We start from the raw sequence: 26,648 nt of genomic DNA on the forward strand, positions 1-26,648 counted from the left end.
AGAAGACTACATGCAAAATGGAAAATAGATTGTCTCAGAGAAAAATTACAGAAAATGAATTTATTCTATTTTAAAATTCAATCGATTCAATATATTCGTTAACTCTTTAATTTCACAATTATGCAATTAGATTTTGAAATAAATGCAAATAGAAAATGAATTTGAGAAAATAAGAAAATAGAAAGATGAATTGTGAGCAAGCAAAAGAAAAGAACCCTACCTTAATCTTATAAGTGAGAATGTCTTCATCATATAAGTGTATCACATCACTTAAGTGAGACAATTCTAATAAATACAATAAATTATATTTTTTATTCGGTCAACAAATATTTTTTCAATTAACACTTATTACTTAAGAATTCTCACAATGATTAAGCAATACACTAGTTTAATATTATCCAATAAAATTTAAAAAATCATAAAGATTAAACTAATCATTAAGCTTACAATAGCTAGTTAAATAATCCCCTTTCATTATTTTTAAGGTCATCCAAACTAAACCATATACAATTCATTATTTCACTTAAGAGATCTTGGGTTGTGGTAAAATTAATTCTCAAGTTTAACCAAATCATGCAACAAGTTGACTTTTGCTTAGATGACATTTATGTTGTGGTAGTTGAGTAACGGTAACAAAAACACATTTATGTAAGTAACAGTTAGAAACATTGAAAAAAGAGTCTAACTTTGTAATACAGAAGGCACCATCCAAATTTTTTATTTCATTTTCTCACTAGTTTTACCAGCCACTTGTAACAAAGTACACTGCAATCTTAAACCAGTAATAGTTTAATCATAAAACTTTTTAAAATATATTAAATAAAAGTAATCTCATCAATATATTGATAACTTTATGTATTAAAAGTAAAATTAATCTGTTTAAATAGAAAAGGATTTTTTTTTTCAAAATTGTCAGAAATAAAACTTCACTTCTTCTTATCAATATTCAATTGATTCTATTAGTAAAAAAATAAAAGTAATTTATTTTTTAAATTACGACTTTTTTTATAAAAAATAATTTTTTTCTCTATTTAAAGTGATTTTGTACTCACAATTTGATATAAAAAAAAATCAATTGATTCTGACATTTGCTTGCACGTGATAGTATTCTAATATAGTTTGTAATTTAAAGATTACAAAAAAAAATTAGAAGACAGTGTTCAGTAATGATCTCAACCCTAACGACGTCGTTCAACCGTGTTCCTTGTTCATGCTAGCTTCGTTGCTGCTTTACCTTAAATAGGATTGCTGTGAGCACAAGGTCCCCTTCCTCTCGCCCTTCCAGCTTCGTTGATTTCTTCGTTTGGAGAATACCTTCAAAGGTCTCTCTCTTTCTCTCTTTCTTTCTCTCTAGCATGTTTAATGTACTTTGATTTGTTCATTTTTTTTTCTTTTTAATTTTAGCATTCTGTTCATTACCCCATCTGAAGATCTATTAGCTATATCTATATTACCCCCTTTTAATTTTGTGACTGATAGCTGTTTGTAAGATGGTGTTAGTGATTATGGTTGTTTAACATAAGCCCAAGTTTGGTTTTTATGTACCTTACTTATCCTGGCACTTCTTGATCTACCCATAACAAAGAAAAGACAAACATTTAACATTTTCATAGTTTACTCTCAGATCTGTCGTCGATTTGTGCACTGATTCGTGCAACGGATTCGACCCCATTGTTTAGATTGTAGATAATTGGGAAACAGTGAAATGGGTGGTGGCTTTTAGTTTTGAAGTTTAGATTTTTAATTTTTCTATTTTCCATTTTGATGCATTTAGTTGATCTGGCTAAAGGGATCTGTTGGTAACTTGCAGTTGGGTTGAGTGCTATAGTTTCCTTTTGTAAATAAAATAAAATCCCAGCTTCTGTTTACATTTCCTGATTTTTTTTTTTTTTGGTTTGGTTTAGGTGTTCGAGTGTGGAAGCTAACAAATTTTGAGGATGAATTGTTATAATCTTCATCAGAATGCCTTCTCAGCACGTGAAGAGATGAGGGGCTCTCTTTCCATTGCTGATCAGAATGGCCCTGTATTTTGCCCTAAGCCACGCCGAGCTGGAGTTTTAATGAACTTGCCTATTCGACCAGTGAAGTGGCATTTTGGGTAAGTTTTATAATTGATTGTTTGCCTTTTGATTCCATTACTGTACATTTTACTTGATGAAGACCTGATTTGTTTGCGTTTTGGTGTTTACTAGCCAACAAGCTGAGGGCTCTGATTCAAAAGCTGGGGCAGAACTACTTGACATTGTTCTTAAGAGGGTAAGAGATGACTCTGTTACAAGTTATTAGCTTATGTTTTTAACCAAGGAGAATATCTACATGTAAATGGCATGTTCTTAAGAGGGGTCTGATTTAACCAAGAACAGTCAAATGGCATGTAATTTTATCTTTCTTAAAAGTAGTTTATGTTTCTTAAAAATGCATGTTATATGGATTTTTTTATTTGGTATTGATATGTTTACTTTTATGTGGGAATACTTATGGTATTTTCAAAGTTGCATCTTTAGATCGCCATTTTTTATTAGATGTTTTTGAGCTTAAAGACATGTATTTTTCAAACTTTAGCAATGTTTTATGAAATGGTCTCTGTAACAGTAATTGGCTGTATTTGTCTGTAATTTTCTGCAATATTAGGTAGGGTGACAAAACCACACCCTTTACTACAACTTGCAATTTGATACCTTTGCTCATGATGGAACCGCAGATAACTGTCACTGTCATTGCTTTTTGTGTAACGGATGTTATTGTCTGTAATCTTTTATTGATTAATTTTAATTTTGTTTTCAATAGGAGAGTTACTGGGATGATTTTTCCAACCAGATACCTTCCTCTCCTCCCTATTTTTGTGGTTCTCCTCCAGTTCGGGCTGCGAATCCCTTGATCCAAGATGCTCGCTTTGGAGATGAAGAGAACAGTCTTGCATCAACAGTTTCCTCGCCTTCTGGTTTGCTATCTCCATCTTCAGCATCTCGCAAAGGAGGATGTGCTAGGATGAAGTTTGGACTTAAACCAGCTGCAGTTAGAGTAGAAGGATTTGATTGCCTCAGCAGGGATTGTCAGAATTCTGGCATCCCTGCTGTTGCCTAAACTCCATTCATAGAAGTGTATATAGAAGAAATCCAGTGCCATCGCTTATTAAACTTGACTTAACTAGAGAATTTTGAATGTTTTGGAGGGAAGTCAGAAATTCAGTTAGTTGTGTATATAGCACAAGTTTATTCTATATGGTGAGGTGAGTCCTCTCATTGTGATTATCCGTAGCAAGTTTAGGAAATCGCAGGAATAGCAAACCTGTTTTCGAGGTTTGATTTGTAGAGAGCACGTCTTTTTGTAATATTAGGTGGTTTTATCTGAGTGTGTTTTAAAAATTTTAGGCTATCACCACAATTGTGTTCTGTATAGAAATTGGTGATTTTGATTATGGTTCCTGTAAATATATTTAGGTGACTTTGCATGTATGCTTATTATATGAAGTTATTCAATTGTATTTTCTGTTCCAAAATGCAGATCTTATGTACTCCTTTTTAATTTATGGTTACCAATGTTCATGAAGAAGGTTGGTGGAATGTTGGTTAAGTATGACAGCAGCACCAACTACTTGTTAGATTATTATGATCGTCATTTTCAATAGAAAAGGATAATTTACTTTGTTGCAAACCTTCATCTCCATATTCATCTTCATATACTTTTTTCTTTCTACCCACCATTCAAGCATTTTTTTTCCTTTAACAGGAATATATTAGAAAGCCTTCGAAGGAGGAAGTCAAATGTTGAGTCTGCATGTTAATGTTATGGTGCTACTAACTAAATGGGTCGTGCAGTTACTCAGTTTAACATGATATATGGTCAACTTTCTACCATTATTTCATTTTAATTAAAAATGAATTTAAAAAATAATTATCTATGAAACTAAAAATTACATTGTGATAGGATTGCATTAAAAATATGTTTATATTAGTCTAATGTAATTTTTTAATAATTTTTATTATGATTATATATGTTTTACGTTTTCAAATTATTTTTAAAAATTGTATTTGTTCCCTAAAAAGTGTGTGTGTGTATATATATATATATATATATATATATATATATATATATATATATATAATATTGTGAAAGTTGCGTAAAACATTATATCTTTATAATACATGAAGATTATATTATATTCTATGATATACTTTCGTGTGTCATAAAAGAAATACTTTGTAAATTATGTTTGTATAACTTTTATAAAGTGTATACACATAATATGTACAAAATTTAAAATGAAATATAGTTTTTAAGGACCAAAAATACCACTGGTGCAAAAGGGAATTCTATAGGATTTATAGTCTCGGTTATATAACCAAGACCAAACGTTACTGTATAAAGATTTGGTCCACTGAATGTCAGTTTTCCAGAGGGTCTATGGTCTCAGTTTTTTGGGCAACTGGGGCCGAAAGTCCTATAAAGAGATTTGTATCCATTGAAAAATCTTTACTTGTTGCAGACCCTATAACAGCGGTTCCTGAAGAACCGATGTCATATATGGTTTACTTTTAATCAAGATATATATTTTTACAAAAATTTCAAAAATATTATCGGCATTAGAAAGTTATTTTTTAGTAGTATATATTTGGTTTTTTAATACCATGCTATCAAAATAAAAATTTCTACGAGCTAAAATCATTAATTTTTTTAATAATTAATAATTTGTACCGTGACTTCTAATTTATTGATGGTGATAAAACTTATCAATATATAAAATTTAAAGACTTTAAAATGAACTTAGTATGTGATTCTAAGTTAGTGACTTGGAATAAACTTTCAGGAATATTTTATCACAGATTTCCTTTATGGGTGGCTTTTGTTACTTTGCCATTAGGTAGGTTGATGGTGATACGATTAATTTTCTCATAAGAATGCAGATGATCAAGAGGATAATCAACATGATCAGTGGACCGGAATCCAACATAAATTAAGAACACATTATATTATGAATAATAACAAAGTTTTTCATTTCTAGATTATTAAGAAAGTCATTATTTATCAGCTGACGTTCTTGCTGCATAATATAGAAAAACAATTTCGAAATAGGAGGAATGGATCCATTAGAAGAACGTGAGATTGAATATTACTGTACTGTTCATTCAAGTCACGAAAAAACTGAAGGGCGCGATCTTTATGCTTTCTTTGGATAATGGTGGACAACATCTTGCAAGAACATTTTATTTCACAAGTGCATACGGGTTTAAGTCGAAAGCTTTCCAGTTCATCCTATAAAAGATTCTGTAAAAGATTCTGTAACAGTGTGATATCCATAAGATGCTGTAAAAGTAAAGTTTCTGTATATTGCATATATGTATTACAGGAGAGGAAGATGTACATATTTATAGGAGAAAGAAGAAAGGAAAAATGAAAGAGAAGAACAGAAATAACATAAAAACAGAAGCAATAGAAGGTGAGAGCTAACAAAGGGTCGTCGTGATGAATCTTTGGAATGCAGATAAAAGAAAACTCTGTTACCGACAAAAACTAGATAGAAGAAAAACAGAGTTCAAGAATGTTTCAAGACCTACAATGTCTTGTGTTTCATTCTATACGTGCATGTCTTGTGATAGCAGCAGCATGCACTTTAAATTCAGCATCGACTCATCGTTTTTGTACTCTGATCTAATTAATAAAGAATAATGATTAATATATTGACATCATACATCTTATATATTTATATTTTTATTTTCTCTTTAGGTATATATATTAAATGTTCATCAACCTTTCTTATTTATGTGAATAATTTTTCTTAATGAAATCCATAATATGCATCGTGTGTCCATATTCACAATAATTGTCAAACTCTAAAGCAAAATATTATTTTTGTTTAAATGGCCCATAGAAATAGAAAAATATTATTTAACACTTATATTTTTAGATTTATTTGATGTTACTTTTTTTTTTTACTTTCTTCTTTTTAAAAAAAATATAAAAAATTTACACTTTTATAATTATTATATTTTTGTATTGTATATTAAAATGAATATAAAAATGTGTTATATTACGAGCATATCTATATTTTAGATATACGATTTAATTTATAAAATACTCCAATGAAGATTTTTGAAATGTCGATCCATCCGTATTATTTCTTGATAAGGACCCTTTTCTGTATTCTCATTTGTGCCTGTTATATTAAAACACATGACTATTTAATATTGGCAAGAAATCTGTTAATTGTGATTTTCTATGATCTACTTAAGAAATCTGTTAGTACTTTATTGTTTTATTTACGGCTTTTTACAGTAGTTATTAGTTATAACTCTATTCAAAGTGCTATAATTTATTTTCTTTATTTTCCATGAGGAGCTTTATAGTGATTATTGATTCTTCATTGGTATTATCATAAAAGATTACTATATATTCAAATTTAATTTTAATTGTAATAATACACTTTTAAAATAAATACATTCAAATCATTTCAAATTAATACATTTAAATAATTTCAAATTAAAATAATTATATCGTATCATTTTCAATTTTAGATATGAAAGTTTGAAAGAGAAAAATAAAATAAAAAATTAATATTAAAATAAAGAATGAGATATGGGTATTAGAAAAAGTGAATTGGACAAACAGGTTGGTGAGCCCATGATGAGGTTGGGCCATTATATAAAAGGTAAATTGAACAAAAAGAATCTAAGCAATGTGTTTTTTGTATTGAGTAGAAGAATTAGGGTTTGTGGAGTGAATGCACATTAATAGAATTGGATGCCAACCATGATGTCGGTAGGTAAGGTTTTTAAGGAGGCAAAGGTTGGTATGTTGGTTAAAAGTTGTGTTGAATGTGTTATTTGTTTATGTTGGAAATTGGACATCATCAGCCTTTGCTATGGCGCAAAGTGCGCTACAAACTCACTACTTTCCTTTCCTTGGGCCCAAATATTCACGGTCCATTTTTGTACATATTTCTTTTAAACCTTTCACCAATAATTCATCATTTTCCACCACCTTTGTCAACATCTTTTCCTCATTAAGGATATACATTTTAAATCATAACTTTCTTTATGTTTTTCCTTTTTAAATAAATACACCATGCTTCGTTTTTTTACTTTAGTTTGCTTTGTATATATGCTTCAAGTTTTACTCATTATTAATTCCAATAAACATTGCACACCCTTTGTTTCATGCTATAGAAGCAATATAGCCAGCTTATTTGTATTCATTTTGACAGGTGTTTATACCATCATCAATTGGATTTCTTTGCGATAAGTTCTTTAAAAAGAATTATTTTTTAGTTCTTTGTATTTTTATTTTATATTAATTTATATGATATTATTGTACTCGTATAACAAGTTAGAGATAATATTGAAAATAATTAAGTTGTTGGTTTTATTTATTTAATGTTGTGATTTTTTTTGTTAGTGTACTTTATGGCTCGGATGGCTATACAATCATCTCATAACCAAATTAATTGGACGATCCTGAAGAGCAGGATGCAACCAAGTTGATTGAGCGTGGTAGAAATTCTAAACTTAGATCGGACGATCAGGAGCAGAATGTCTGGTCTAAGTTAATAATCAGGTTTTATTGCAAAGATTAAGGTAAGTGGTAATTAGAGGTATTAGGATGAGATTGGTCGTGATTAAGATTTCGCTAATCTCAAGTCCATGACGAAAACTAAATACAAGTTAAAGGTAAGAGGTAGGTGATTCACATTTAATGCATATTTATTGCTACAGTTCTAGGCTATTGTACGAACAACTCACTGATTTTGACATCGGAAAACCTTTGATAAGTACAACTTCGAGTTGTGGAATGAAGACAAAGGCGTGAGACGCGGACTGATCGACTTTCCAGGAGAAATTGTGTAGGTGTTAGGAGTTATTTGACCTTATATCCGGAACAGTTAATAATATTCAACTCGTACTCTTAAATAAAATTAGACTATATTGACATAGGTAAGCACACAAGTTTTCAAAGTTTAAGGTTTTGGTATTATATATATTATGCATGTCAATGGTTTATTTTATTTGCTCTCACGAGGATAAAAGAGATTTCAATAGTTTTAGTAATTTTTGTAGTGTTTAGTTCAACAAGATGTTCGTGCTTAACAAAACTTAGTTTGATATTTATCTTTGTTCATATTTATATCACACCAATTTGTAAGTTTAAAAGATGTTTATATATTTGTAAGTAAGTTTTCAATTATGATTATTGATTGTTGTATTTTTATTTACAAGTAGACTTTGTTAAGAGAATTTTAAATTTTTTTAACAAGGTGTTTTCATGAACTTTAAAATGATAAAATTTGAACTTGGTTTGAATTGCTCAACTTGATGTCCGAATTTCTTATGATACATAAAATTGACATATTAAAAGTATAATAAAAATATGATCATGAAAATAAATTAAGTCTTGTTTAAATTAATTAAGACATGAAAATATATATGAGGTCATTCATAATAAATTCATCACTTAAAAAGAATGAGTTAATTTAGGTTAAATCGATTCTATTGTAAATTAAATCTAATCCAATCTAATTGAATTGGATTGAATCGAGTTGTTAATATAATAAATTACTCCTAATCTAAATATTAGAACTAACACGTAGTGTTAAATCAAAACTAATTACATTTATACAAATTTTAAAGAAAAAAATATAAAAATAATACAGAGCCAAATAAATTTAATATTTCTCAAATCAGTTTCAAATCCTCGTCTTTGTCCTTCAAAGTTTGACCATATTAATTTAATTCAATTATTTTTTCATTAATTGGATGATCTAATGTGGTCATTCCTAAAGTTATTATAATTTAAAAGTTTTTAGTTCAGTAGGTAATTTGTTTTTGGATAATGATATTTAGACAACATTTTTTTGACAACATTTGAACATTGATTACGTGCTAATCATAATAGTGTTTATGATTATTATTATTGATTATGGAGTAATTTACGACCAATCACAGATTGATACGTAATCAATGTTCAAATATTGTTAAAAAAAGTTGTCTAAATATCATTATCCTTTGTTTTTTACTTTAATAGATTATGGTATTGTTGGTAGTCTTTTATTATATTTATTTTGGCTGAAAACTAATGTAGTATTCTTATTTAAATCAGAAAATGAAACCTCAATCTAATCAAGAACAAAAGCCATGTCTAATGGGTGGACAATCTGTTGAATAGATTTAAAACCTAACACAGAAAGACAGTATCTAAATAATCTGTTGAATAGATTTAAAACCTAACATAGCAATATAGATATAAAATAATTTTGTAACATATAACGTGTTTCTAGTTTATCTCATTCCAATTTGTCTTTCTGTCCCTCTCTGCAGTAACTGATAAGACATTCGCATAACTAACTGTCTTTACAATAAAAAACATTTTTCTTTTTCCCACTTCATTAATGTAAAATGAATATGTTAGTTAAATATCATCTTTAAATAATATTATTTTCTGTGTCCCAAAACTATACTTGTTTTATAGTAATTTTGTTTGGTTCAAAAAATTGTTTATTCAAATCGAATATGTGATTCTTTTTCAGTTATACTTTTATATATGTATTAGAACTTTAAATTATACAAAATGGGTACATTTAATGGAGGTATTTTATAATAATGTTTTTATTAATAATACTAATGTTTTATTAATAATTGTGTAAATAGTTTTTGAATGGCAGAAGCATACATAAAAAACAATTACTTTATTTTGTTCATTCTATAATTATTGAATTTTAATCATCTAAATACATTTTAAATTGACGGATACTCTTCTGATTTAATATAGTATTGTGTTAGGCATTGAGTAAAAATAAAAATAAAGAAACTATTTTCAATAACTCTTTTTTATCGATCAAGGATGTGGATTTGAGAGAATTTATTCGAGAAATACAACTCTTTAATTCAAAGTTTAAAAACAATGAGTATATGAGCTTAAATTCTTAGATGAAAGACATTTTAATATATGAAAAAGAACATTATTGATAAAAAAACAAAAAAAATAAAAAAGTACTATATCGATTTTCTTTTTTAAAAGGATGGAAGATGATATTCAATTAAGTTATATTAAGAAAACATTAATCTATTTTTAACAAAATTCTTATTTATTAATATCTTAAACTCTTATCAAAAAGTGAATTCTTTTAAATATAACTGGTGAAGATTACACGTTAATTAGATATGAACGGATATATAAATGAGTACAAATTTCATTTTACAATATTTTTTTAGAATTAAATTAGATTTAAAGTCTATTTTTTAAAATGATATTAAAGTCATAGGTTAAAACTTATCCTAACTATAACCACATATGTTGTTGGTTAAACCTATAGTATTACCTCCTATCCAATCATCAATTGATATTAGTCTCTATATATACTTAAACGTGATGTAATATGTTAAAAATCTCACATTAATTATAGATAAAATGAATTTCTAATATATAAATAAGTGCAAACTCTACTTTATAAATTAGTTTTATGAAATAAAATTAGATTTCAAACTCTACTTTACTTTTTTCTTTCTTCCAAAAATTGAATTGTTGTCTTAATCCGCTTGGAAGAGTTGGAACTCATCTAGTACATTTGTCCTGTTAAGAAGTTATAATGGGTCTCATATTCTTTATGTTTATAATAATATACTAAGATTTAGTTACATTCACTTCCCAAAACAAGAATTTGCTTGTTTATGTAGAAAATTTCTCTACTTTGTTGGAAGCTCGAAGTTGTAATTTTTTTGAAAAAGTAAAGTTTAGTTTACAATAGTCACATGGAAAGATAAACTCATAAAGTAGAGATTTGTATAGTGAAATGAAAATTTTGATCAAGTTAAAATAATATAATATTTTAACAAAAAGCTGATAGATACAACTCGATGGAGAGATAATTGATAAAAACAAGATGAATGAGAGTAAGGATTTGAATGTGTTGGTTTCTTAAATGATATTTAATTTTGACAAAATCTTGAAAACTTGGTTAATGGAATTGTGCAATGTTGGATTTTCGAAAACTTGGTTAATAGTAGTTTTGATTTTAAACAAGTTTGAGGTACCAGTCAAAATCATAACTTGTTTGTCGTGGTTATCTGAGTAAATCTTTGGAATATAAACTTATTTTCTTTATAAATATATATGTACTTTGATTTAGGATAAGATAAGGCTTGCATTAGATTCCATTACTCCACAACTCTCTCTTTATCATACCACAGGTTCAATGCTCATTCACAAAAATTCAAGAGTATTCAACATTTTATATCGATATCATTTTAATCTTCGCTTTTATATTTTAATTTTCTACACTTTTATTGAATTTTCCATCTCTTAATTCTTCTCTTCTCTTTTATATTCTCTTTCCAATTTTTTTAACTTATTAAAATTTTAAGTGTAAGTTTAGAATAAGAAAATAAACCATATTATAAAGTTAAAAATCTATTAATTCATTGTTTTAAGGTTTCGAATAAAAAATGATGTGAATTTTTTATGTAATTAGATTTAAATTTTACTGATCTTTCAATAAATCCTCTTTCCGATAGATCTATCAAAAGTTAATCTTAAACACATATACATTTGATTTTATTATTAAATTTAATGAATCAAAACTTGGGTTTTTGATTTAACCTTAAACTGATCGAACAGCAAGCATATGTTCGAAGATGTAGCAACATCGTTCCTCTGGAAAGGAATAAAAACGTCTCTTCAATGTTTCTTTCCCATGAAAAAGAACTGACTTCTGCATCAGCTAAGATCCTAGGATGATTTGGACATGTTCAGTTTTGGGAACGAAACTGTTTTCTAATTTGTGTCTTTCCATTTGAATGATGGGAGAAAAAGGAAGCTACGAAGCAAAACATGCACCGATAGATTTTCTCCAATCCTAAACGTACAAGAGCATCTATACTATGATTAATCTCCATTGTTATTTGAATTCTGGCACATGGGAATATTAACATGTCCCTACCATCTTCGTCCTTCAAAAAATCCTTCTGAGAAAAAAATGTATGAACATACAAAAAAGCCTATGCAACTAGGTTTTCGGTTTTTGGTCAACAACAACTTCTCACTTTTATAACCATGAAAAACTTGCTCCTTTTTTAATTATTAGAACATTTTGATTCTCTTCCACGAGTCCTTTCCGCCAAGGATGACATTTTACTACAAACCCTTTTTCATCAAATCCAATGAAGATACTTTGTTTAATTTAATTAATTACCATCTTTCTTAACGTTCAAATTTACTATAATCACGCACCGTCAATCCAATCACCACCCTTTTTTAGTGCATCGCATCTTCTATAGAACATATCCAAAGCCAAAACTGTGTTAGATTCTTAGACTGGATTCTGCTTCATCATTATTAAGTTATTGATCCTTAAGATTAAGGACATGAAAAAGTTTTAAGCTTTCGGTTGGTTCCTTGGAGATTTTCTAAGACTACTTTCTATATATATATATATATATATATATATATGGCTGGCTAGACTAGGTTCGTAGTTCATAGACTCCAACGGTGCAATCAAAAGTAATTCTAAATATATACAATGTTTTTCAACGTTGACTCATCATCATGTGCAAAAAAAAACGAGTTTGGCTAATTTTATAATTGCTTTTCAAAACTAAAAAAGAAAAGCATAATCTCCTAATCGGTTTAATTCTCCATTTTCACTTTTTGTTCCGTAACGTGGAATTTTTATCTTTAAAGCAAATAATATGTGATTTCAAATGAGAGTATATATGTTAAAGCTTTTATATTGTAATGATGAATTTGGAGTTCTTGAAATTTGTTCATTAAAATGTATATACATAGAACTTGGATATTATGAAGAATGTAAGAGGAGTCAACCAGTCAAACATATATATGAGGAAAGTGACTCGGTTTTATTTTATTTTATTATTATTATTATTATATATTTTTATATAAGCCACGAATTGGTAGATATTCTTCTGGTATATATAGAGAATAATCATGTTAAAGTTATATACTTTATTCTTATTAGGTAACTTCAATTAACCATACAAAAAGTTTTCTCTTTATCTGAACACTCTTTCCTTTCATTGTTGGATTAATATGCCAGTTTCAGTACACACAATGTCAAAGGCATCTTCCTCTTTAGAACAAAGGGCCTCCAAAGGTTCCACCTTATAATGTTATAGATAACCTTTTGACAGAAAGCCATGGAAAGAAACACAGTTTTCCAAACATTTTTTCTCTCTCTCTCTTTTTGTTATAAATTTGATTTAATCACACTTGCATTGTAAAAAAAATATTGTCTTCCAATCTTAGACTGGTATGCATAATAAGATTCTTAAATTTTTAGTAATAGTTGTGTGTGACGTTTTTCTAATTAATTGATAAAATATAAAAATATTTATAAAGATGGAACTATCAAACTTAATTATTCAATATGTAATTAACTTTCTGTCAAGGATAAATTAAAAATATTAAAAATAGGTTTAGTTAGGTACTATTAAAATTGGAAATTGTGTTTAGTAGGATCTTAAATATAAATCAGTGGTACGATATGAGTGGATTGAGAAGTCCTAGTGTACACACTAGGACGAAAAGATATATTGTAAGCTATTAAAAAAATTTGAACTTTTTTAATGATAAAAAATAGGTATGGATGAGTGTGTATTTTGGAAAGAAATAAATCAATTATTTATAGATTTTTAATTTCTATGAAATTTATTATAAAAACTGATAATATTAAAAAAATATAAAATAATAACAAATATAATAACTTACAATATATGATTATTAATGAAATAATAACTATAATATAATACTTTATTTGATATGTCAAATATTTTATAAATATACATTGATATCATGATATAATCAAATTATCGAGATTCGATAATATAGGTTAATTAATATATGAATATTTTTTCCAACAAATATATTTTATTTTAGATTAATAAAATTGAATAATTTTTTTAAAATAATATCACTTAACATTTGCTGGAGTGTAAAAAATGAATATATATATATATATATATATATATATATATATATATATATATATATATATATATATATAATTAGTACAAGTATATATCCACAGACAATTCTTGATACTAAAGCTGTTTACACGTCCTTTATGCATCATCACAATTCTTTAAGCTTTCACATCTAGTCCTAGCTTTTCTTTGCTTTTTTACTTTTCACTAAAAGAAATTGTTCATGTATAACTATTCTGACTGTTATATATTCCATTTAACTAACTTTCTATAGTGTGCTTTTAGAATCATTTCTGTCCTATCAAAAAGCATTTTTTTTTTTCCGTTGGGTATCGACTTTTTAAGGGCGCTACTAGTAAATTATGAAATTGCTTTTGATGTTCTGTGAAACGACAAGTACGAAGGATCTAAATTTTCTGCAGTTACTGAATATTACAAATATCAGGACAGTCCCTAGAGATTAAAACAGAGCAAATGGCTTCTTAACCATTTTAAGATATATAGATAATAAATTTTGCAATCATCTCCCTCATACTCTGTTCGTGTAAGAAGACAATAAAATAACTCATCTTAAACCGAGCATTTAATTTTTATTCTGAACACACATTTTTTTAACTACCCAGAATTTATTACTAAATGGAACCATATATATATATATAATATGAAAGGAATATACTAAAATTAGACGGCAAAAATTCTAACTCAAATAGGACAAAATATGTGGTCTATGAAAAAGAAGATTAAACTGATTTGAACGTGAAACTAAATATTAATAAATCATCGTTTGATAGTGGATGAAATTATATATTTATACAAATTTTGTTGGAATAGATTTTAACTTGATTCTGATACGATGTTAAAAAATAAATTTTAAGTTTAATTCAATTTTACAAAACTAATTTGTAAAATAATTTACATTCATTTCTAGATTATAAATTGATTTTATTTCTAATTAACATATGAGACTTTCAAAAAATAAATCTTCAACTTTACATAACACTTTATTTTTCCATTTTTACTTAATAGGAGACTTAAACTCATATTTAATGTCAACACAAAAATAATAGATTTATTCAAGTTTTTTTTCTGATGATAAAAGAAATATTATATATATATATATATATAAACTGATGAAAGGGTAGTTGGTGATGAGTTGTAAAGGGAAGGGAAGGCAACCTGTGTATTGAGAAAAGCAGTGGAAGTTTTTATAGACAGTAATATTATAGGGTATTGAGAAAAGCATTAGATTATTAGTACATTAGACATAGGCAGAGGTTAAAATTAGTAATAACTAGATTGTCTTTTATTTTGATTGTGTGGTATTTACTGGCATTGAATGATGTGTTGAAAATGTTGTTTTCCTGAGTGAGATCAGATGGTGTCTGTGTAGCAGAAGAAGCAGTAAATTAAAGGGTTCTTTATGTTGAATCTGGTGTCCCAACTAATAACTGACAGTTACAGGCTTTTTTATTTTTTTTTGTAAGGAAGTCAACTTAATTTTGGGAAGAGAAAATTAGGCTAAAATTTGGAAGTGAGAATTTGTTAACTGCAGTGAGCAGTGAGAAGTAGCGGAAAAAGGAAGGTAACATGAGAATGGGGACAAAGGCTGCATTACATGCTGGCATGCAGGCTCATCTCATTGGTTCAATCAACGGTTCAAAACAGTCTTTTCCATATATTCAAAACTACTTTTACCATTTTCATCTTAATTTAAGATCTACAAATCCGACCTCATTCCCGCCCAAAACAGACAAATATCCTACTGTCCACGTCTTTCTGAACGGAATTTTTTTTTAAATATACTTTTTTTTAACAACTTTTTTACAACGTATTATAATTGGTTATTTAAATATTTTTTAAACATAAATTTAAATAGATAAATAAAATGATGACACGTATTCTGTTATAAAAAATGTTGTCAAAAAATGTTATCAAAATATCATTAGCTTTTCTAAATACACTTATTTTCTATGCTAAATCTTCAATTTATTTTAATGTTCATCCCTCCACATTTTCCAGTATTATTTTAACTTGTATAAGATAAGTTCTTTTTTATCTTATTAACCTATTTTTCCTTAATTATATACATATATACATATATATATATATATATATATATATATATATATATATAATTTATTTTTACCTAAAAAGTATAAGTCTCACTTTTAAGAATTCAATTAAGTAAAATTTTTGTTCATTAAATTACATAAATTTGTTTTATTTGATGTTTTATTTGACTCTATACATCTAACATTGGTTTAGGTTCAAATATGAAAGATGAAATTCTAAATTTGAAGTATAATTAGTTAAAATTTTACCTTTATACAATTTTGTTCAAGTGATATTCAATTGATAATGATAATATTGACATTTATGTAATATTGAGTGTATATTTGGGTTATTATATATGTTTAATATGTGAGATGTATGTGGATAATTTGAATGTATTGGCATGATACACATACATACATATAAGAGATATGTATTTCTCATGATAGGTGTAAACTTTTCTGAGTGTACTAATCTTTGAAGATGTGTTACCCTTTTATACAATGACTTTGGTTGGTTTAACGTTACTATATTGTACTTCAAATAAAAGAAAAACAAAATGTCTAAAGATAAATCTCTTACTTTTCGTGTTTAGTGGAATATTAGTTTGCTTTTCTATGCATATAGGTACAATCATTTGCTAGATTTATGAGGTATATGCAAGTTTGAAACAAGAAAAAAAGACATATTTATTGCATGATTGGTTCATGAAATAGCTAGATGTTAGGACCCTTTTAGCAAAAAATTATTATCAATGAATGAGTCTTTGTTTTTTATTATTTACCGCTATAAAAATATTAGTTTATGTTATAAGAGTTAGTTTAATCCACTATAACACAATGTAAAATATTAATTTTAAAAAAAATTAAACGATGTAAAATTATTTTCAACTATTTAATTGTTGATGGAGTTTCCTTAACCAAGTTCAAGTCTCAAATATGGCTATGCTAAACATGATGATTTGTGTTAAAACTAAAAAAAAAAAAAGAACTAAACAAAAATTCATGATAAAATTACATTTTATATATAAGGAAAAAATCTTAATATATATATATATATATATATATATATATATATATATAAATATATATATATATATATATATATATATATATATATATAAACTAAGTAAAAATATGAATGGATAATAGTAAACCCTTGATTTTTTTCATAAAAATAAATTTATATTTTGAATTTCATGTACTAGGAAAAGTATAAATTCTTCATTATATTAAAATATATTATTAGTCAATCCTTTCACATTTAAAAAAAAATCTTTAATTTTTAGAAGTTATTGATTGAGAGAATCCTTGATTGAAAGGATTTCTTATTAACTTTATTTGTACTACCTCTAAATTGTAATTTAAAATGATTCATCATTCTCTTCGATATAAGAATCTTCCTTCTCGTTAATTTATTCCTGTTAATATTTAAATAATATTTTTTTATATGATAGTAATAGAGTATGTTTAATGTTAATAAAGTCAGTTTAACCAATAATAAAACGATGTTAATTATTTTTAATGTTTCAAACATGAAAAATTATTTATGTTAATTAATGTCAGACTAACATCGAATTCTAATAAAATAAATATTATAAATAAAAATATTAGTATTAGCCTTGATGTTAATTTTATTTACTTTTAATTTATATTTATTTTAGTTATCATTAGTTAAATTGATGCTAATATTTAAGTTATTATCTTTCACTCAAATATTTCAATCATCTTCATTCATACTAATTTCTTTCATCAATTAAAAATAATTTATGTTTATAGTTTTAGAGTCCACACAAGAGCAATACAAATTCATCGCTGTCGATTAATTAAACCCATTTTTACTTAACAAAATCAACCAAAAATGGACACAAAAATGTTTATGTTGTTATAGTTATAATAAATTATCATGGCTTAAAACTTATTGTAAAGGAATTATAAATTGAACAATTAGTGTTATTGTTTAAACATGAGTGTCCTTGATGTCAAAGATAATACATTCAAATTAGTGATCATTAATTGAGTGTCATTTAAATGAAATATATATATACAAAACCAATAAATATTCAAGTTTTCACAAAATATTTTTCAAAAATAAATTTCACTTATTTTATTTATTCTAAAAAGTTTGAAAGGTATTTTAACACTACTTAAATACACAAGTTTTCTAGTATAGCCAGTTTCATTCAATTACGCTATTCAAATATCATGTTCATAAAGATTGCATAAATAAATAAATTATTAATAACAAATTAATTTATTTACTTTATTTTCCATTCTTATTATTATTTTTTATTACTTTATTTTTTTACTATCCAAACAAAAATGAGGATAAAGGTGGAGGAGACATGTAAGAGTGACAAAGAAGATCCCCTCTTTGACCAATGCATTGTTTCAAATAATATAAAAAAATTGACTGGAGCTGATAGTGGAAGTGGGTGCATTTTATTTTATTCTTTACAGTAATAATTTTATATGAATTAAAATGGAGTATAAAGAAATAAAAGGAAGACTTATAAAAATATCAAATCTGTACTATTTTTCTTGAGTTGAGAGAGAAAAAAAAAAGAAAGAAATACCAGTAATGTACCAGTAATAATTTATAATTTGATAAACTGCCATAACATATTCTAATTCCTTCTATATATTTAAACTAAAAGGGAAGCAAAATTAACTTTTTCTGAATTTTCTTAAACAAATTATAAATGTTAAAAGAAAAACAATAAAGTTACTCATTCGTCAAAGAATAACTTATAGAGTAGAAACTTAAAATTTTAGTTTGTGTAAATGTTAAGAATAATTTAAATATAACTTTAAGTTATACATTAGATGAAAATAACAAAGTTAAATATAAAAAAAAGAAGTTATAAACTTAATATTATAATATCTTTTTGATAACTTCCTTTAAAAAAATCATACGTTAAGTGGAAATAATAAAATTAATCATAGTATTAAAAAAAAACTCAAAAAATTATGAAAAAAATTCTACCACTTTTCTACTTTTTATTATCTCCATCTATCTAAATAAGACATCATACTTAGTATATTTATCATCTACTTTTATCCTTCATATTTCTGAATATTTCTTTGACCTGAATTTCAATCACAATACAAACAAAACATAACCAGTGTACTATGACATGAAAAAAAGGACATTTTAATGTACTCCTTTTGTTAATGTTAGGTGAATTATGTGGATGTTTGTTCTTGCTGTTCTCTTCAACTTCTGTTCTGTTGAGTTATTATTATGTGTAGGACAGCGTACAAGAGCACAAGCTGTTAAACAATCATACATGTTTTCTGTTAAATGATACAAATGAGTTTCATAATCACCCAGCTCAGTGAGAAGACTTGTGAATTTTCATGAACCCTATATCTATGGATCATATACACTGCACTTAACGACATATATTTCATTTCAACATTTTATCTAATAATTAGCTCCATATTTCTTGTAAAGGAAAAAAGGTTGGTAGTTTATTACATACTCTCCAAGCATTCTTCAATTTTTTTATGGATTTTCATCTAATGTAGTATATTTAAAACTATATGACAATAGTTTATTTTTATTTTTTGTTTGGTTCTCGTGACTGTTATTTGGGAGACTCGTGACTATGATTTAGGAGAGATTTGAGAAAAAATATTTAATATACTGAGAGGGTGTAAAAAACTACAATTAGTCGTGTATATAAAAAATAATAATTTGATAACAATTACTTTAAAATACGTCTTTGATAATTTCACATCTTTTAGAAATAAAATAGAATGAATTAACATGGTATTATTAAATTATATATTAATTGTAGTTTTTTATACATTTCTAGGAAAAAATTAATTTGTTATTATGGATCTAGGCATTTTTTATTTATTTATGTAAATGAGCAAGTTCTCATACGATTTTAAATGAAAAAGTCGTGCAAGAGTGTATCAGTTTTGCTCTACTACAACAGAAAATGTGAAGTTGTGTATCTCTCATACGTTTCCAAACACTGATATCGATTACGAGCACTTGTAATTGATTATAGAGTTTTAAAGTTGTACAGGGGACACAACTTCACTAGTAACCAATTACATCACTGTTGTAATCGATTATCAGTGTTCAATTTCAAATAAAAGGGTATGATAATCGATTACAGTGTTGTTGTAATTGATTACCAAAGGAAAAAAAAGGTTAAAACTAAATTAAAATATGAATTACATTAATTACATTCATGGAAATTCAAATTACCAAAAGGATTTTTGTATTAAAAAGTTGTCCATGTTTTCTTTATACTCATCATAAATTGGATTAATTATTTTATTTATACTGAATTAAATACCCATGTTTCCTTTATACTAATCATAAATTGGATCAATTGTTTCCTTCATCCTCAATTAAATAATTTATATGGAATTTAAATCATTTACAATCATGTTTCCTTTATATTCACCATAAATGGGATCTTTCCTTTATAGTCAATTTAAATAACTTATAAATTGGATCAATTGTTTTCTATATACTATATTTAAATCCTTTATAGTCATTATATGTTTCCTTTATATTGAATTAAATAATTTATACTTAATTTAAATAATTTACACTCATACTTGATATTAAATACTCACGTTTCCTTTATATCCATTATAAATTCGATCAATTGTTTCCTTTATATTCAACTAAATAATTTAAATAATTTACACTCATGTTTCTTTTATTCTCATGTTTTATACACAAATCCCTTTGTTAATTTGAATTTTCATAAATGTAATGAATGTAATTTATATTTTAATTTAGCTTTAACCTTTTTTCCTCTTAATCAATTACAACAACATTGTAATCGATTAGGAGACCCTTTTATTCGAATTTCAATATTGATAATCTATTACACTAGTATTATAATCGATCACAAGTAAATTCGGGACCTCTTGCATGAGTTTAATACTGTGTAATCGATTACTAATGTTTGAAAACGTGTGAGATGTGTGACTTCACCTTTTTTTTTATAGTGACAATACAAAAATCATACCCTCCTTATTCAATTGAAGTCGTTTGCAACTTGTCATTTACATAAATAAAAAAATTTGTCAAAATCCGTAATAACTATTTAATTTTTGCCAAAAAAAAAAAAAACGTAAAAAACCATTAGTTGTCTTTGTTACATGGTGAATGATAAGTAAACCATTTTACAATCGAATCATTAAATTGTTCAGTTATATTTTAAATTAGAGAAATTTACATTTGGACAATAAATTATAGCGCTTAACTTATTACTGTCTTAATAAATAAAAAGTTATATATATGAATTATATTTATTGATATAATGATTAGTACTGTTTTTGAAGTCTTGATTTGTTAACTAGAGAGCAGATCAACGGGCTTATATTATTAACATGTTTTACTAAATTAGGACCTTTGAACTTGACCCACTTTATTGTTCCTAATTATAATACATAAATATATAAATTATTAAAAATATTTTGAAAAAAGTTGATTAATTAAGATTATAAAACCGTCTTATAATATAAATTTATAAAAAAAAAAAAACACATTCACATATATGACTTTATTCTAAACTTTATTCCTACATAATCTCATAAATACTCGAAAATGGATATTTCGGTATGAAAGTTAGTCCATAAACACACACTGAATTGTTTTCCCACACGTTGTTATATGTTGAGTGTCCATGTTGAAACAACATTGTTTGGGATAAGATATTCCATTAATTTTTATGGACATATACCTCACCGTCCTCCTTAGAACTTATATGATTGGTTTTCAGAAAAATAGCTGAACTCAACTAAACATCCACGTTGTGTTCTAGAAATGGTGGCAAGTTTGTGAGAAAACAATGGTAGAATTAGGGAATAAATTCTGTTGAATTTGGAAAAAGAATAAGCAAAGAAGATGATTGTATTGATCATTGGCATATATAAGCACTAAAACCAAACTGTAGTGTTCAGCAGTAGGAGTTTATAGTATATATAAAATGAAAGAGATCCCCATCAAATAAAATTCATTCCCACTATATATATAGGTTGAGTCACGCATCAAATTCCCATCAAATAGCCATAACCATCTCACACAATAACCACCCTTTTACTTCTCATTTCTCTACCCAACAACAACATCAGCAGCATCAACATATCCTCGTATATTACCACCATGGCTATGGTGGTCCTCACACCCCTTTTGCTCATACTCCCTATTCTCCTACTTAAACTCCTCTATGACAACCTCTCGTGTTACTTGTTCACCCCTCTACGCATAAAAAAGATCATGGAGATGCAAGGTGTCCGTGGCCCCAAACCTAGTTTCTTCACAGGCAACATCTTGGACATGGCTTCCCTTGTCTCCAAAACAACCTCCCAAGACATGAAAACCATAAGCCACGACATTGTTGGTCGTCTTCTCCCACATTTCTTGCTTTGGTCTATCCAATTTGGTATGTACGTACATAAACATATATACATATGTATGTATATATGTATGTGAACATAATAATATCAATCAAACTCATACTATATACATATATGTATGATATCTGTTATGTAATTAAGTTAATTGGACGTGTAAGGTAAAACCGGTGATTTGACTGTGTAGGAAAGAGGTTTCTATATTGGAATGGAACAGAACCGAGGCTTTGTCTCACTGAGACCGAATTGATCAAAGAGTTCCTTTCAAAATACAGTACGGTATCTGGGAAATCCTGGCAGCAAAGGCAGGGTTCAAAGAATTTCATTGGGCAAGGACTGTTGATGGCAAATGGTGAAGATTGGTACCACCAACGTCACATCGTTGCCCCTGCATTCATGGGAGACAGACTTAAGGTATCGATACTCTTGTAAAATTTTTTACTGTTTTCGAGTCTACCCTTTTCGAATTCTGGGGTATCATGGATTGTCTCTCTGTTTCTTTGGGTATACTAACGGTTACAAATGGTTGGTATCCAGAGCTATGCTGCGCACATGGTGGAATGCACTAAGGAGATGCTCCAATCACTCAAAATTGCGTCAGAGTGTGGCCAAACTGAGGTGGAGATTGGTCACTACATGACTAAACTCACTGCAGATATTATCTCTAGGACTGAGTTTGGTACAAGCTATCAGAAAGGGAAGAAAATATTCCACCTCCTCACACTGCTGCAGAGTCGTTGTGCTCAAGCAAGTCGTCATCTTTGCTTTCCCGGAAGCAGGTTTCTCACCTCACAAACTCTTTTCTAAGCCACCCTTTTGATTTCTGTTCACAAAAAGATCCATGGCGTCTTTGGAAACTCGTCAAAAAGTTAAAAAAAGAAAAAAGCACGGGAAACTGTAACAATTCTGGATTAAATTTGTGGTATTCTAATTCTACATGTAGTGTTTGGTTCTGTACGAGATAGAAATGTGAATGTTAAAACACCTCAGTGGATTAGATTCCTTGCTTTATTATCCCGAAGCATGTGAATAATCACGTTTATATTTGTTATTCCAAGGTTAGCATTATGGTTGTGTCGGTCTTATTCCATCTTTATTGTTTTATCTGAAAGCATTTGTCTGTCCCTGTCCCTGTCCCCCACCCTTTTTCATGTGTGTGTGTAGGTTTTTTCCAAGCAAGTATAACAGAGAGATAAAGTGTTTGAAGATGGAGGTGGAGACTCTGCTGATGGAGATCATACAAAGCAGAAAAGACTGTGTGGAGATCGGAAGAAGCAACTCTTATGGGAATGATCTGTTGGGTATGCTCCTGAACGAGATGCAGAAGAAAAAAGGGAATGGAAACAGCATCAATCTGCAGCTAGTGATGGATCAATGCAAAACATTTTTCTTTGCCGGACACGAAACCACTGCCCTTTTACTCACTTGGACAGTCATGTTACTCGCCAGCAACACATCATGGCAGGACAAAGTCCGAGAAGAGGTTAGAACTGTCTGCAATGGTGAAATTCCTACTTTGGATCACCTCTCCAAGCTCACTCTTGTAAGTACCAAAATCACTTTTTCTTCACCACAAACTTTATCTTAATTTTAATACATTTTTTTTTTCATTTAAAGCATATACATATATACATTCTTTAAAAAGTTTAAACCTTTGAGGAAGGTTAAAAACCTATTTTTTGATTTCACAAAAAGAGAGAGAGGCTTATTTTAGGCTACTTTTAGGGGATCGGAAGTTGGTCAAATTTGTATCTTAAATAAATTTGTTTCCTTTTTTTTTTAATTAATTTTGAATTTTATACATTTTTACTTTTAGTGGTGTCAAGTATTGCTTTTTATAGAGCCTACACAAATGTTGCTTTTAAAACCCAGCACGAGCCAGTTTTAGGAAAACTTTAATCGGGTGGTCCATACAATTTATTAAAATGAAAAAAATTGTAAATAAAAAAATAGTTTTGTGAACATGTTGAGCCCGCAGTTTCTTGGCCAAAAGGCTAATTAATATAAATTTCTTAGGCTTTTGAGTTATTATTAGCACGACGATCAGAAGGGACAGCTAAGAAATATTTTAGTGTAACCCAAATATATATATATATGTGCATAAAGAAACAAACAAAAAATAAATAATTTATATAAGCATCATCTTTGCACCCGTGCGCCGGTAGTTGCTCTTATTTTAAACCTTATTTATAATAATGCTTATCTTTCTCTTTAGAGTGTCCAAAGACCGCAAAAAGTTTCAAGCTATTCATTCATTTTCTGAATAACGATACGCCAATACTTTTTTCAGCCTCACAATTTCAATCTCTGTCATTTTCTCCTTTGTATTTTTCTCAAAACAAGTTAATAAAACCATTTTAGAATATATAAATATTACACAAAAGGAAAATAAGTTGACCCTCCTCAACTCAATAGCACGGTTCACAGCTACCCACTTGAAAATTTAGAGATTTTCTCGGATTATTATATTTAAATGGTAGATTTTCCTAAAGTGGTTAAAGATTGAGCATTAATTTTGGTTTGGATGAAGAAGAAGAAGAAGAAGAAGAATTAGAATGAAGTAACGAAAGTTAACATTGATTTTTGTTCAGTTGCACATGGTGATTAACGAATCACTGAGGTTGTATCCTCCAGCATCGGTGCTTCCGAGAATGGTGTTTGAAGACATAGTACTAGGTGATCTTTACATCCCAAAGGGTCTGTCGATATGGATCCCTGTGTTGGCCATTCATCACAGTGAAAAGCTATGGGGAAAAGATGCAAACGAGTTCAACCCAGAGAGGTTCAGTTCGAAGTCATTCGTTCCTGGTCGTTTTCTACCGTTTGCTTCTGGTCCCAGAAATTGCGTTGGACAAGCCTTTGCATTAATGGAAGCTAAGATCATATTAGCCATGTTGATTTCTCGGTTCAGCTTCACCATTTCTGAAAATTACCGCCATGCCCCCGTCGTCGTTCTCACCATCAAGCCCAAATATGGGGTTCAGGTTTGTTTGACGCCATTGGAGCCATGAGGGATCTTCCATTTTCAGAGATGAAAGAGAGTTTTTGTCTTTTATGGTGCGGATATATATATATATAATATACTATATCTATATATAACAATGGTCATCTTGATCTTGATGAGCATTCTTGTAATTTTTTATTTGGACCTTTTTTTTTTTACAACCATCGCGGGAGATAGAGATGAAATAATGATTGCAAGGATTAGGATATGTAAATTAGAAAGTTGAATGAAAGAAGACGTATTTATCTGTTGATCGTGCTTGGATTGAGTTTTTAGATGAATCTCCCACTGACACATGCAACACGAGAGACAAAGAAATTGGAGGAACTGTTAGATGATTTAAATGAAGTAATGAATGAAAAATAAGGCAAGTTGTGTGTAGGGTAGGGATCTCCATTTTGGAGTTAAAAGGTTTTGTTTTCTGAGGCACCTTATCATCTGCTTCCACCAGGCCTCGATTCTGCTTCTTCCACTACTTCCTTTTTATCATTCTTTTATTGCAACCATCATTTCTTTCTCACTTCTAATAAATTGTGCTCAATTTTTATATCTACGCACCATGCAAAACCTTTTTTATTTGGAAAATGGTATTTTGGCACCAATTTTTAACATCATTTTGACACTGTCAAAATTGAACGGTTTCAAATTATAAAAAGCTGAGATAGAAACATATTTGAAAGAGAAAAATCAAAGTCTTTTTTAATTTGAAATCGTCCAACCATATTTTGACACGTATCATTTTCCTTTTTATTTAGGTTTCACTTTTAAGATTCAATTTGTTCTCTTCCTACGTGTCAATCATTCCTTTAGTTGAATTCAGTTGCCAATTCTCACCTCAACTCTTCATCCAACCCAAGCCCAGTTAGCCCAAAAACACCTTTTCATTTACTATTTCATCTTGTTGCTTCAATTCACTCTTTTATATACTGTATACTTGCATTACGTGATTCATATATGTTTTGATTTATGTCATATATGTTTCTATTTATGAGATCGAGGTTAAGTGTTTTCTTACAACAGTTTTCAAACTTTAAATACGAATCAAAATTCTTCCTTCATTTCATACTTAACACCATTTGATTTAATTAGAGAGTTATTTGCAGAAGACATTTACATATTAAAGTCAGTAAAGATTATTAGCAATAAATATGTAAGGAATGTATCAACCTACCACAATACTATTACTCCCTCCACTACCCTAATTACTCTCTACACTACCTTAAATTTTTTTATTACAAAATTACCCTTTTTACTTTTATCATTTATCTATTTTAT

At 28.1% G+C, this 26,648-nt stretch overlaps 2 protein-coding genes across 2 annotated transcripts; both read left to right on the forward strand.

Moving 5' to 3' along the window:
• The first annotated feature begins 1,194 nt into the window (after positions 1-1,194).
• On the forward strand, positions 1,195-3,503 carry LOC106758728. Its single transcript, XM_014641700.2, has 4 exons — positions 1,195-1,322; positions 1,905-2,098; positions 2,193-2,256; positions 2,788-3,503. Exons 2-4 carry the CDS (start codon positions 1,938-1,940, stop codon positions 3,082-3,084), a joined length of 522 nt encoding a protein of 173 aa, XP_014497186.1. The 5' UTR covers positions 1,195-1,322; positions 1,905-1,937; the 3' UTR covers positions 3,085-3,503.
• Positions 3,504-21,951: 18,448 nt separating this feature from the next.
• On the forward strand, positions 21,952-25,624 carry LOC106758203 (cytokinin hydroxylase). Its single transcript, XM_014641151.2, has 5 exons — positions 21,952-22,398; positions 22,557-22,783; positions 22,907-23,148; positions 23,534-23,912; positions 24,961-25,624. The coding sequence occupies exons 1-5, from the start codon at positions 22,119-22,121 to the stop codon at positions 25,378-25,380; spliced, it is 1,548 nt and encodes a 515-aa protein (XP_014496637.1). The 5' UTR covers positions 21,952-22,118; the 3' UTR covers positions 25,381-25,624.
• Positions 25,625-26,648: the final 1,024 nt, after the last annotated feature.

The sequence above is a fragment of the Vigna radiata genome, chromosome 4, assembly GCF_000741045.1.
Source record: "Vigna radiata var. radiata cultivar VC1973A chromosome 4, Vradiata_ver6, whole genome shotgun sequence".
NCBI lineage: Eukaryota > Viridiplantae > Streptophyta > Magnoliopsida > Fabales > Fabaceae > Vigna > Vigna radiata.

Bases quoted from the DNA above. Each gene is read 5' to 3' on its own strand.
- LOC106758728 (XM_014641700.2), top strand. From the start codon at position 1,938: ATGAATTGTTATAATCTTCATCAGAATGCCTTCTCAGCACGTGAAGAG. The intron at 2,099-2,192 runs GTAAGTTTTATA...GGTGTTTACTAG, and splicing joins CCAGTGAAGTGGCATTTTGG to CCAACAAGCTGAGGGCTCTG. The intron at 2,257-2,787 runs GTAAGAGATGAC...TGTTTTCAATAG, and splicing joins TTGACATTGTTCTTAAGAGG to GAGAGTTACTGGGATGATTT.
- LOC106758203 (XM_014641151.2), top strand. From the start codon at position 22,119: ATGGCTATGGTGGTCCTCACACCCCTTTTGCTCATACTCCCTATTCTC. The intron at 22,784-22,906 runs GTATCGATACTC...GTTGGTATCCAG, and splicing joins TCATGGGAGACAGACTTAAG to AGCTATGCTGCGCACATGGT. The intron at 23,913-24,960 runs GTAAGTACCAAA...ATTTTTGTTCAG, and splicing joins ACCTCTCCAAGCTCACTCTT to TTGCACATGGTGATTAACGA.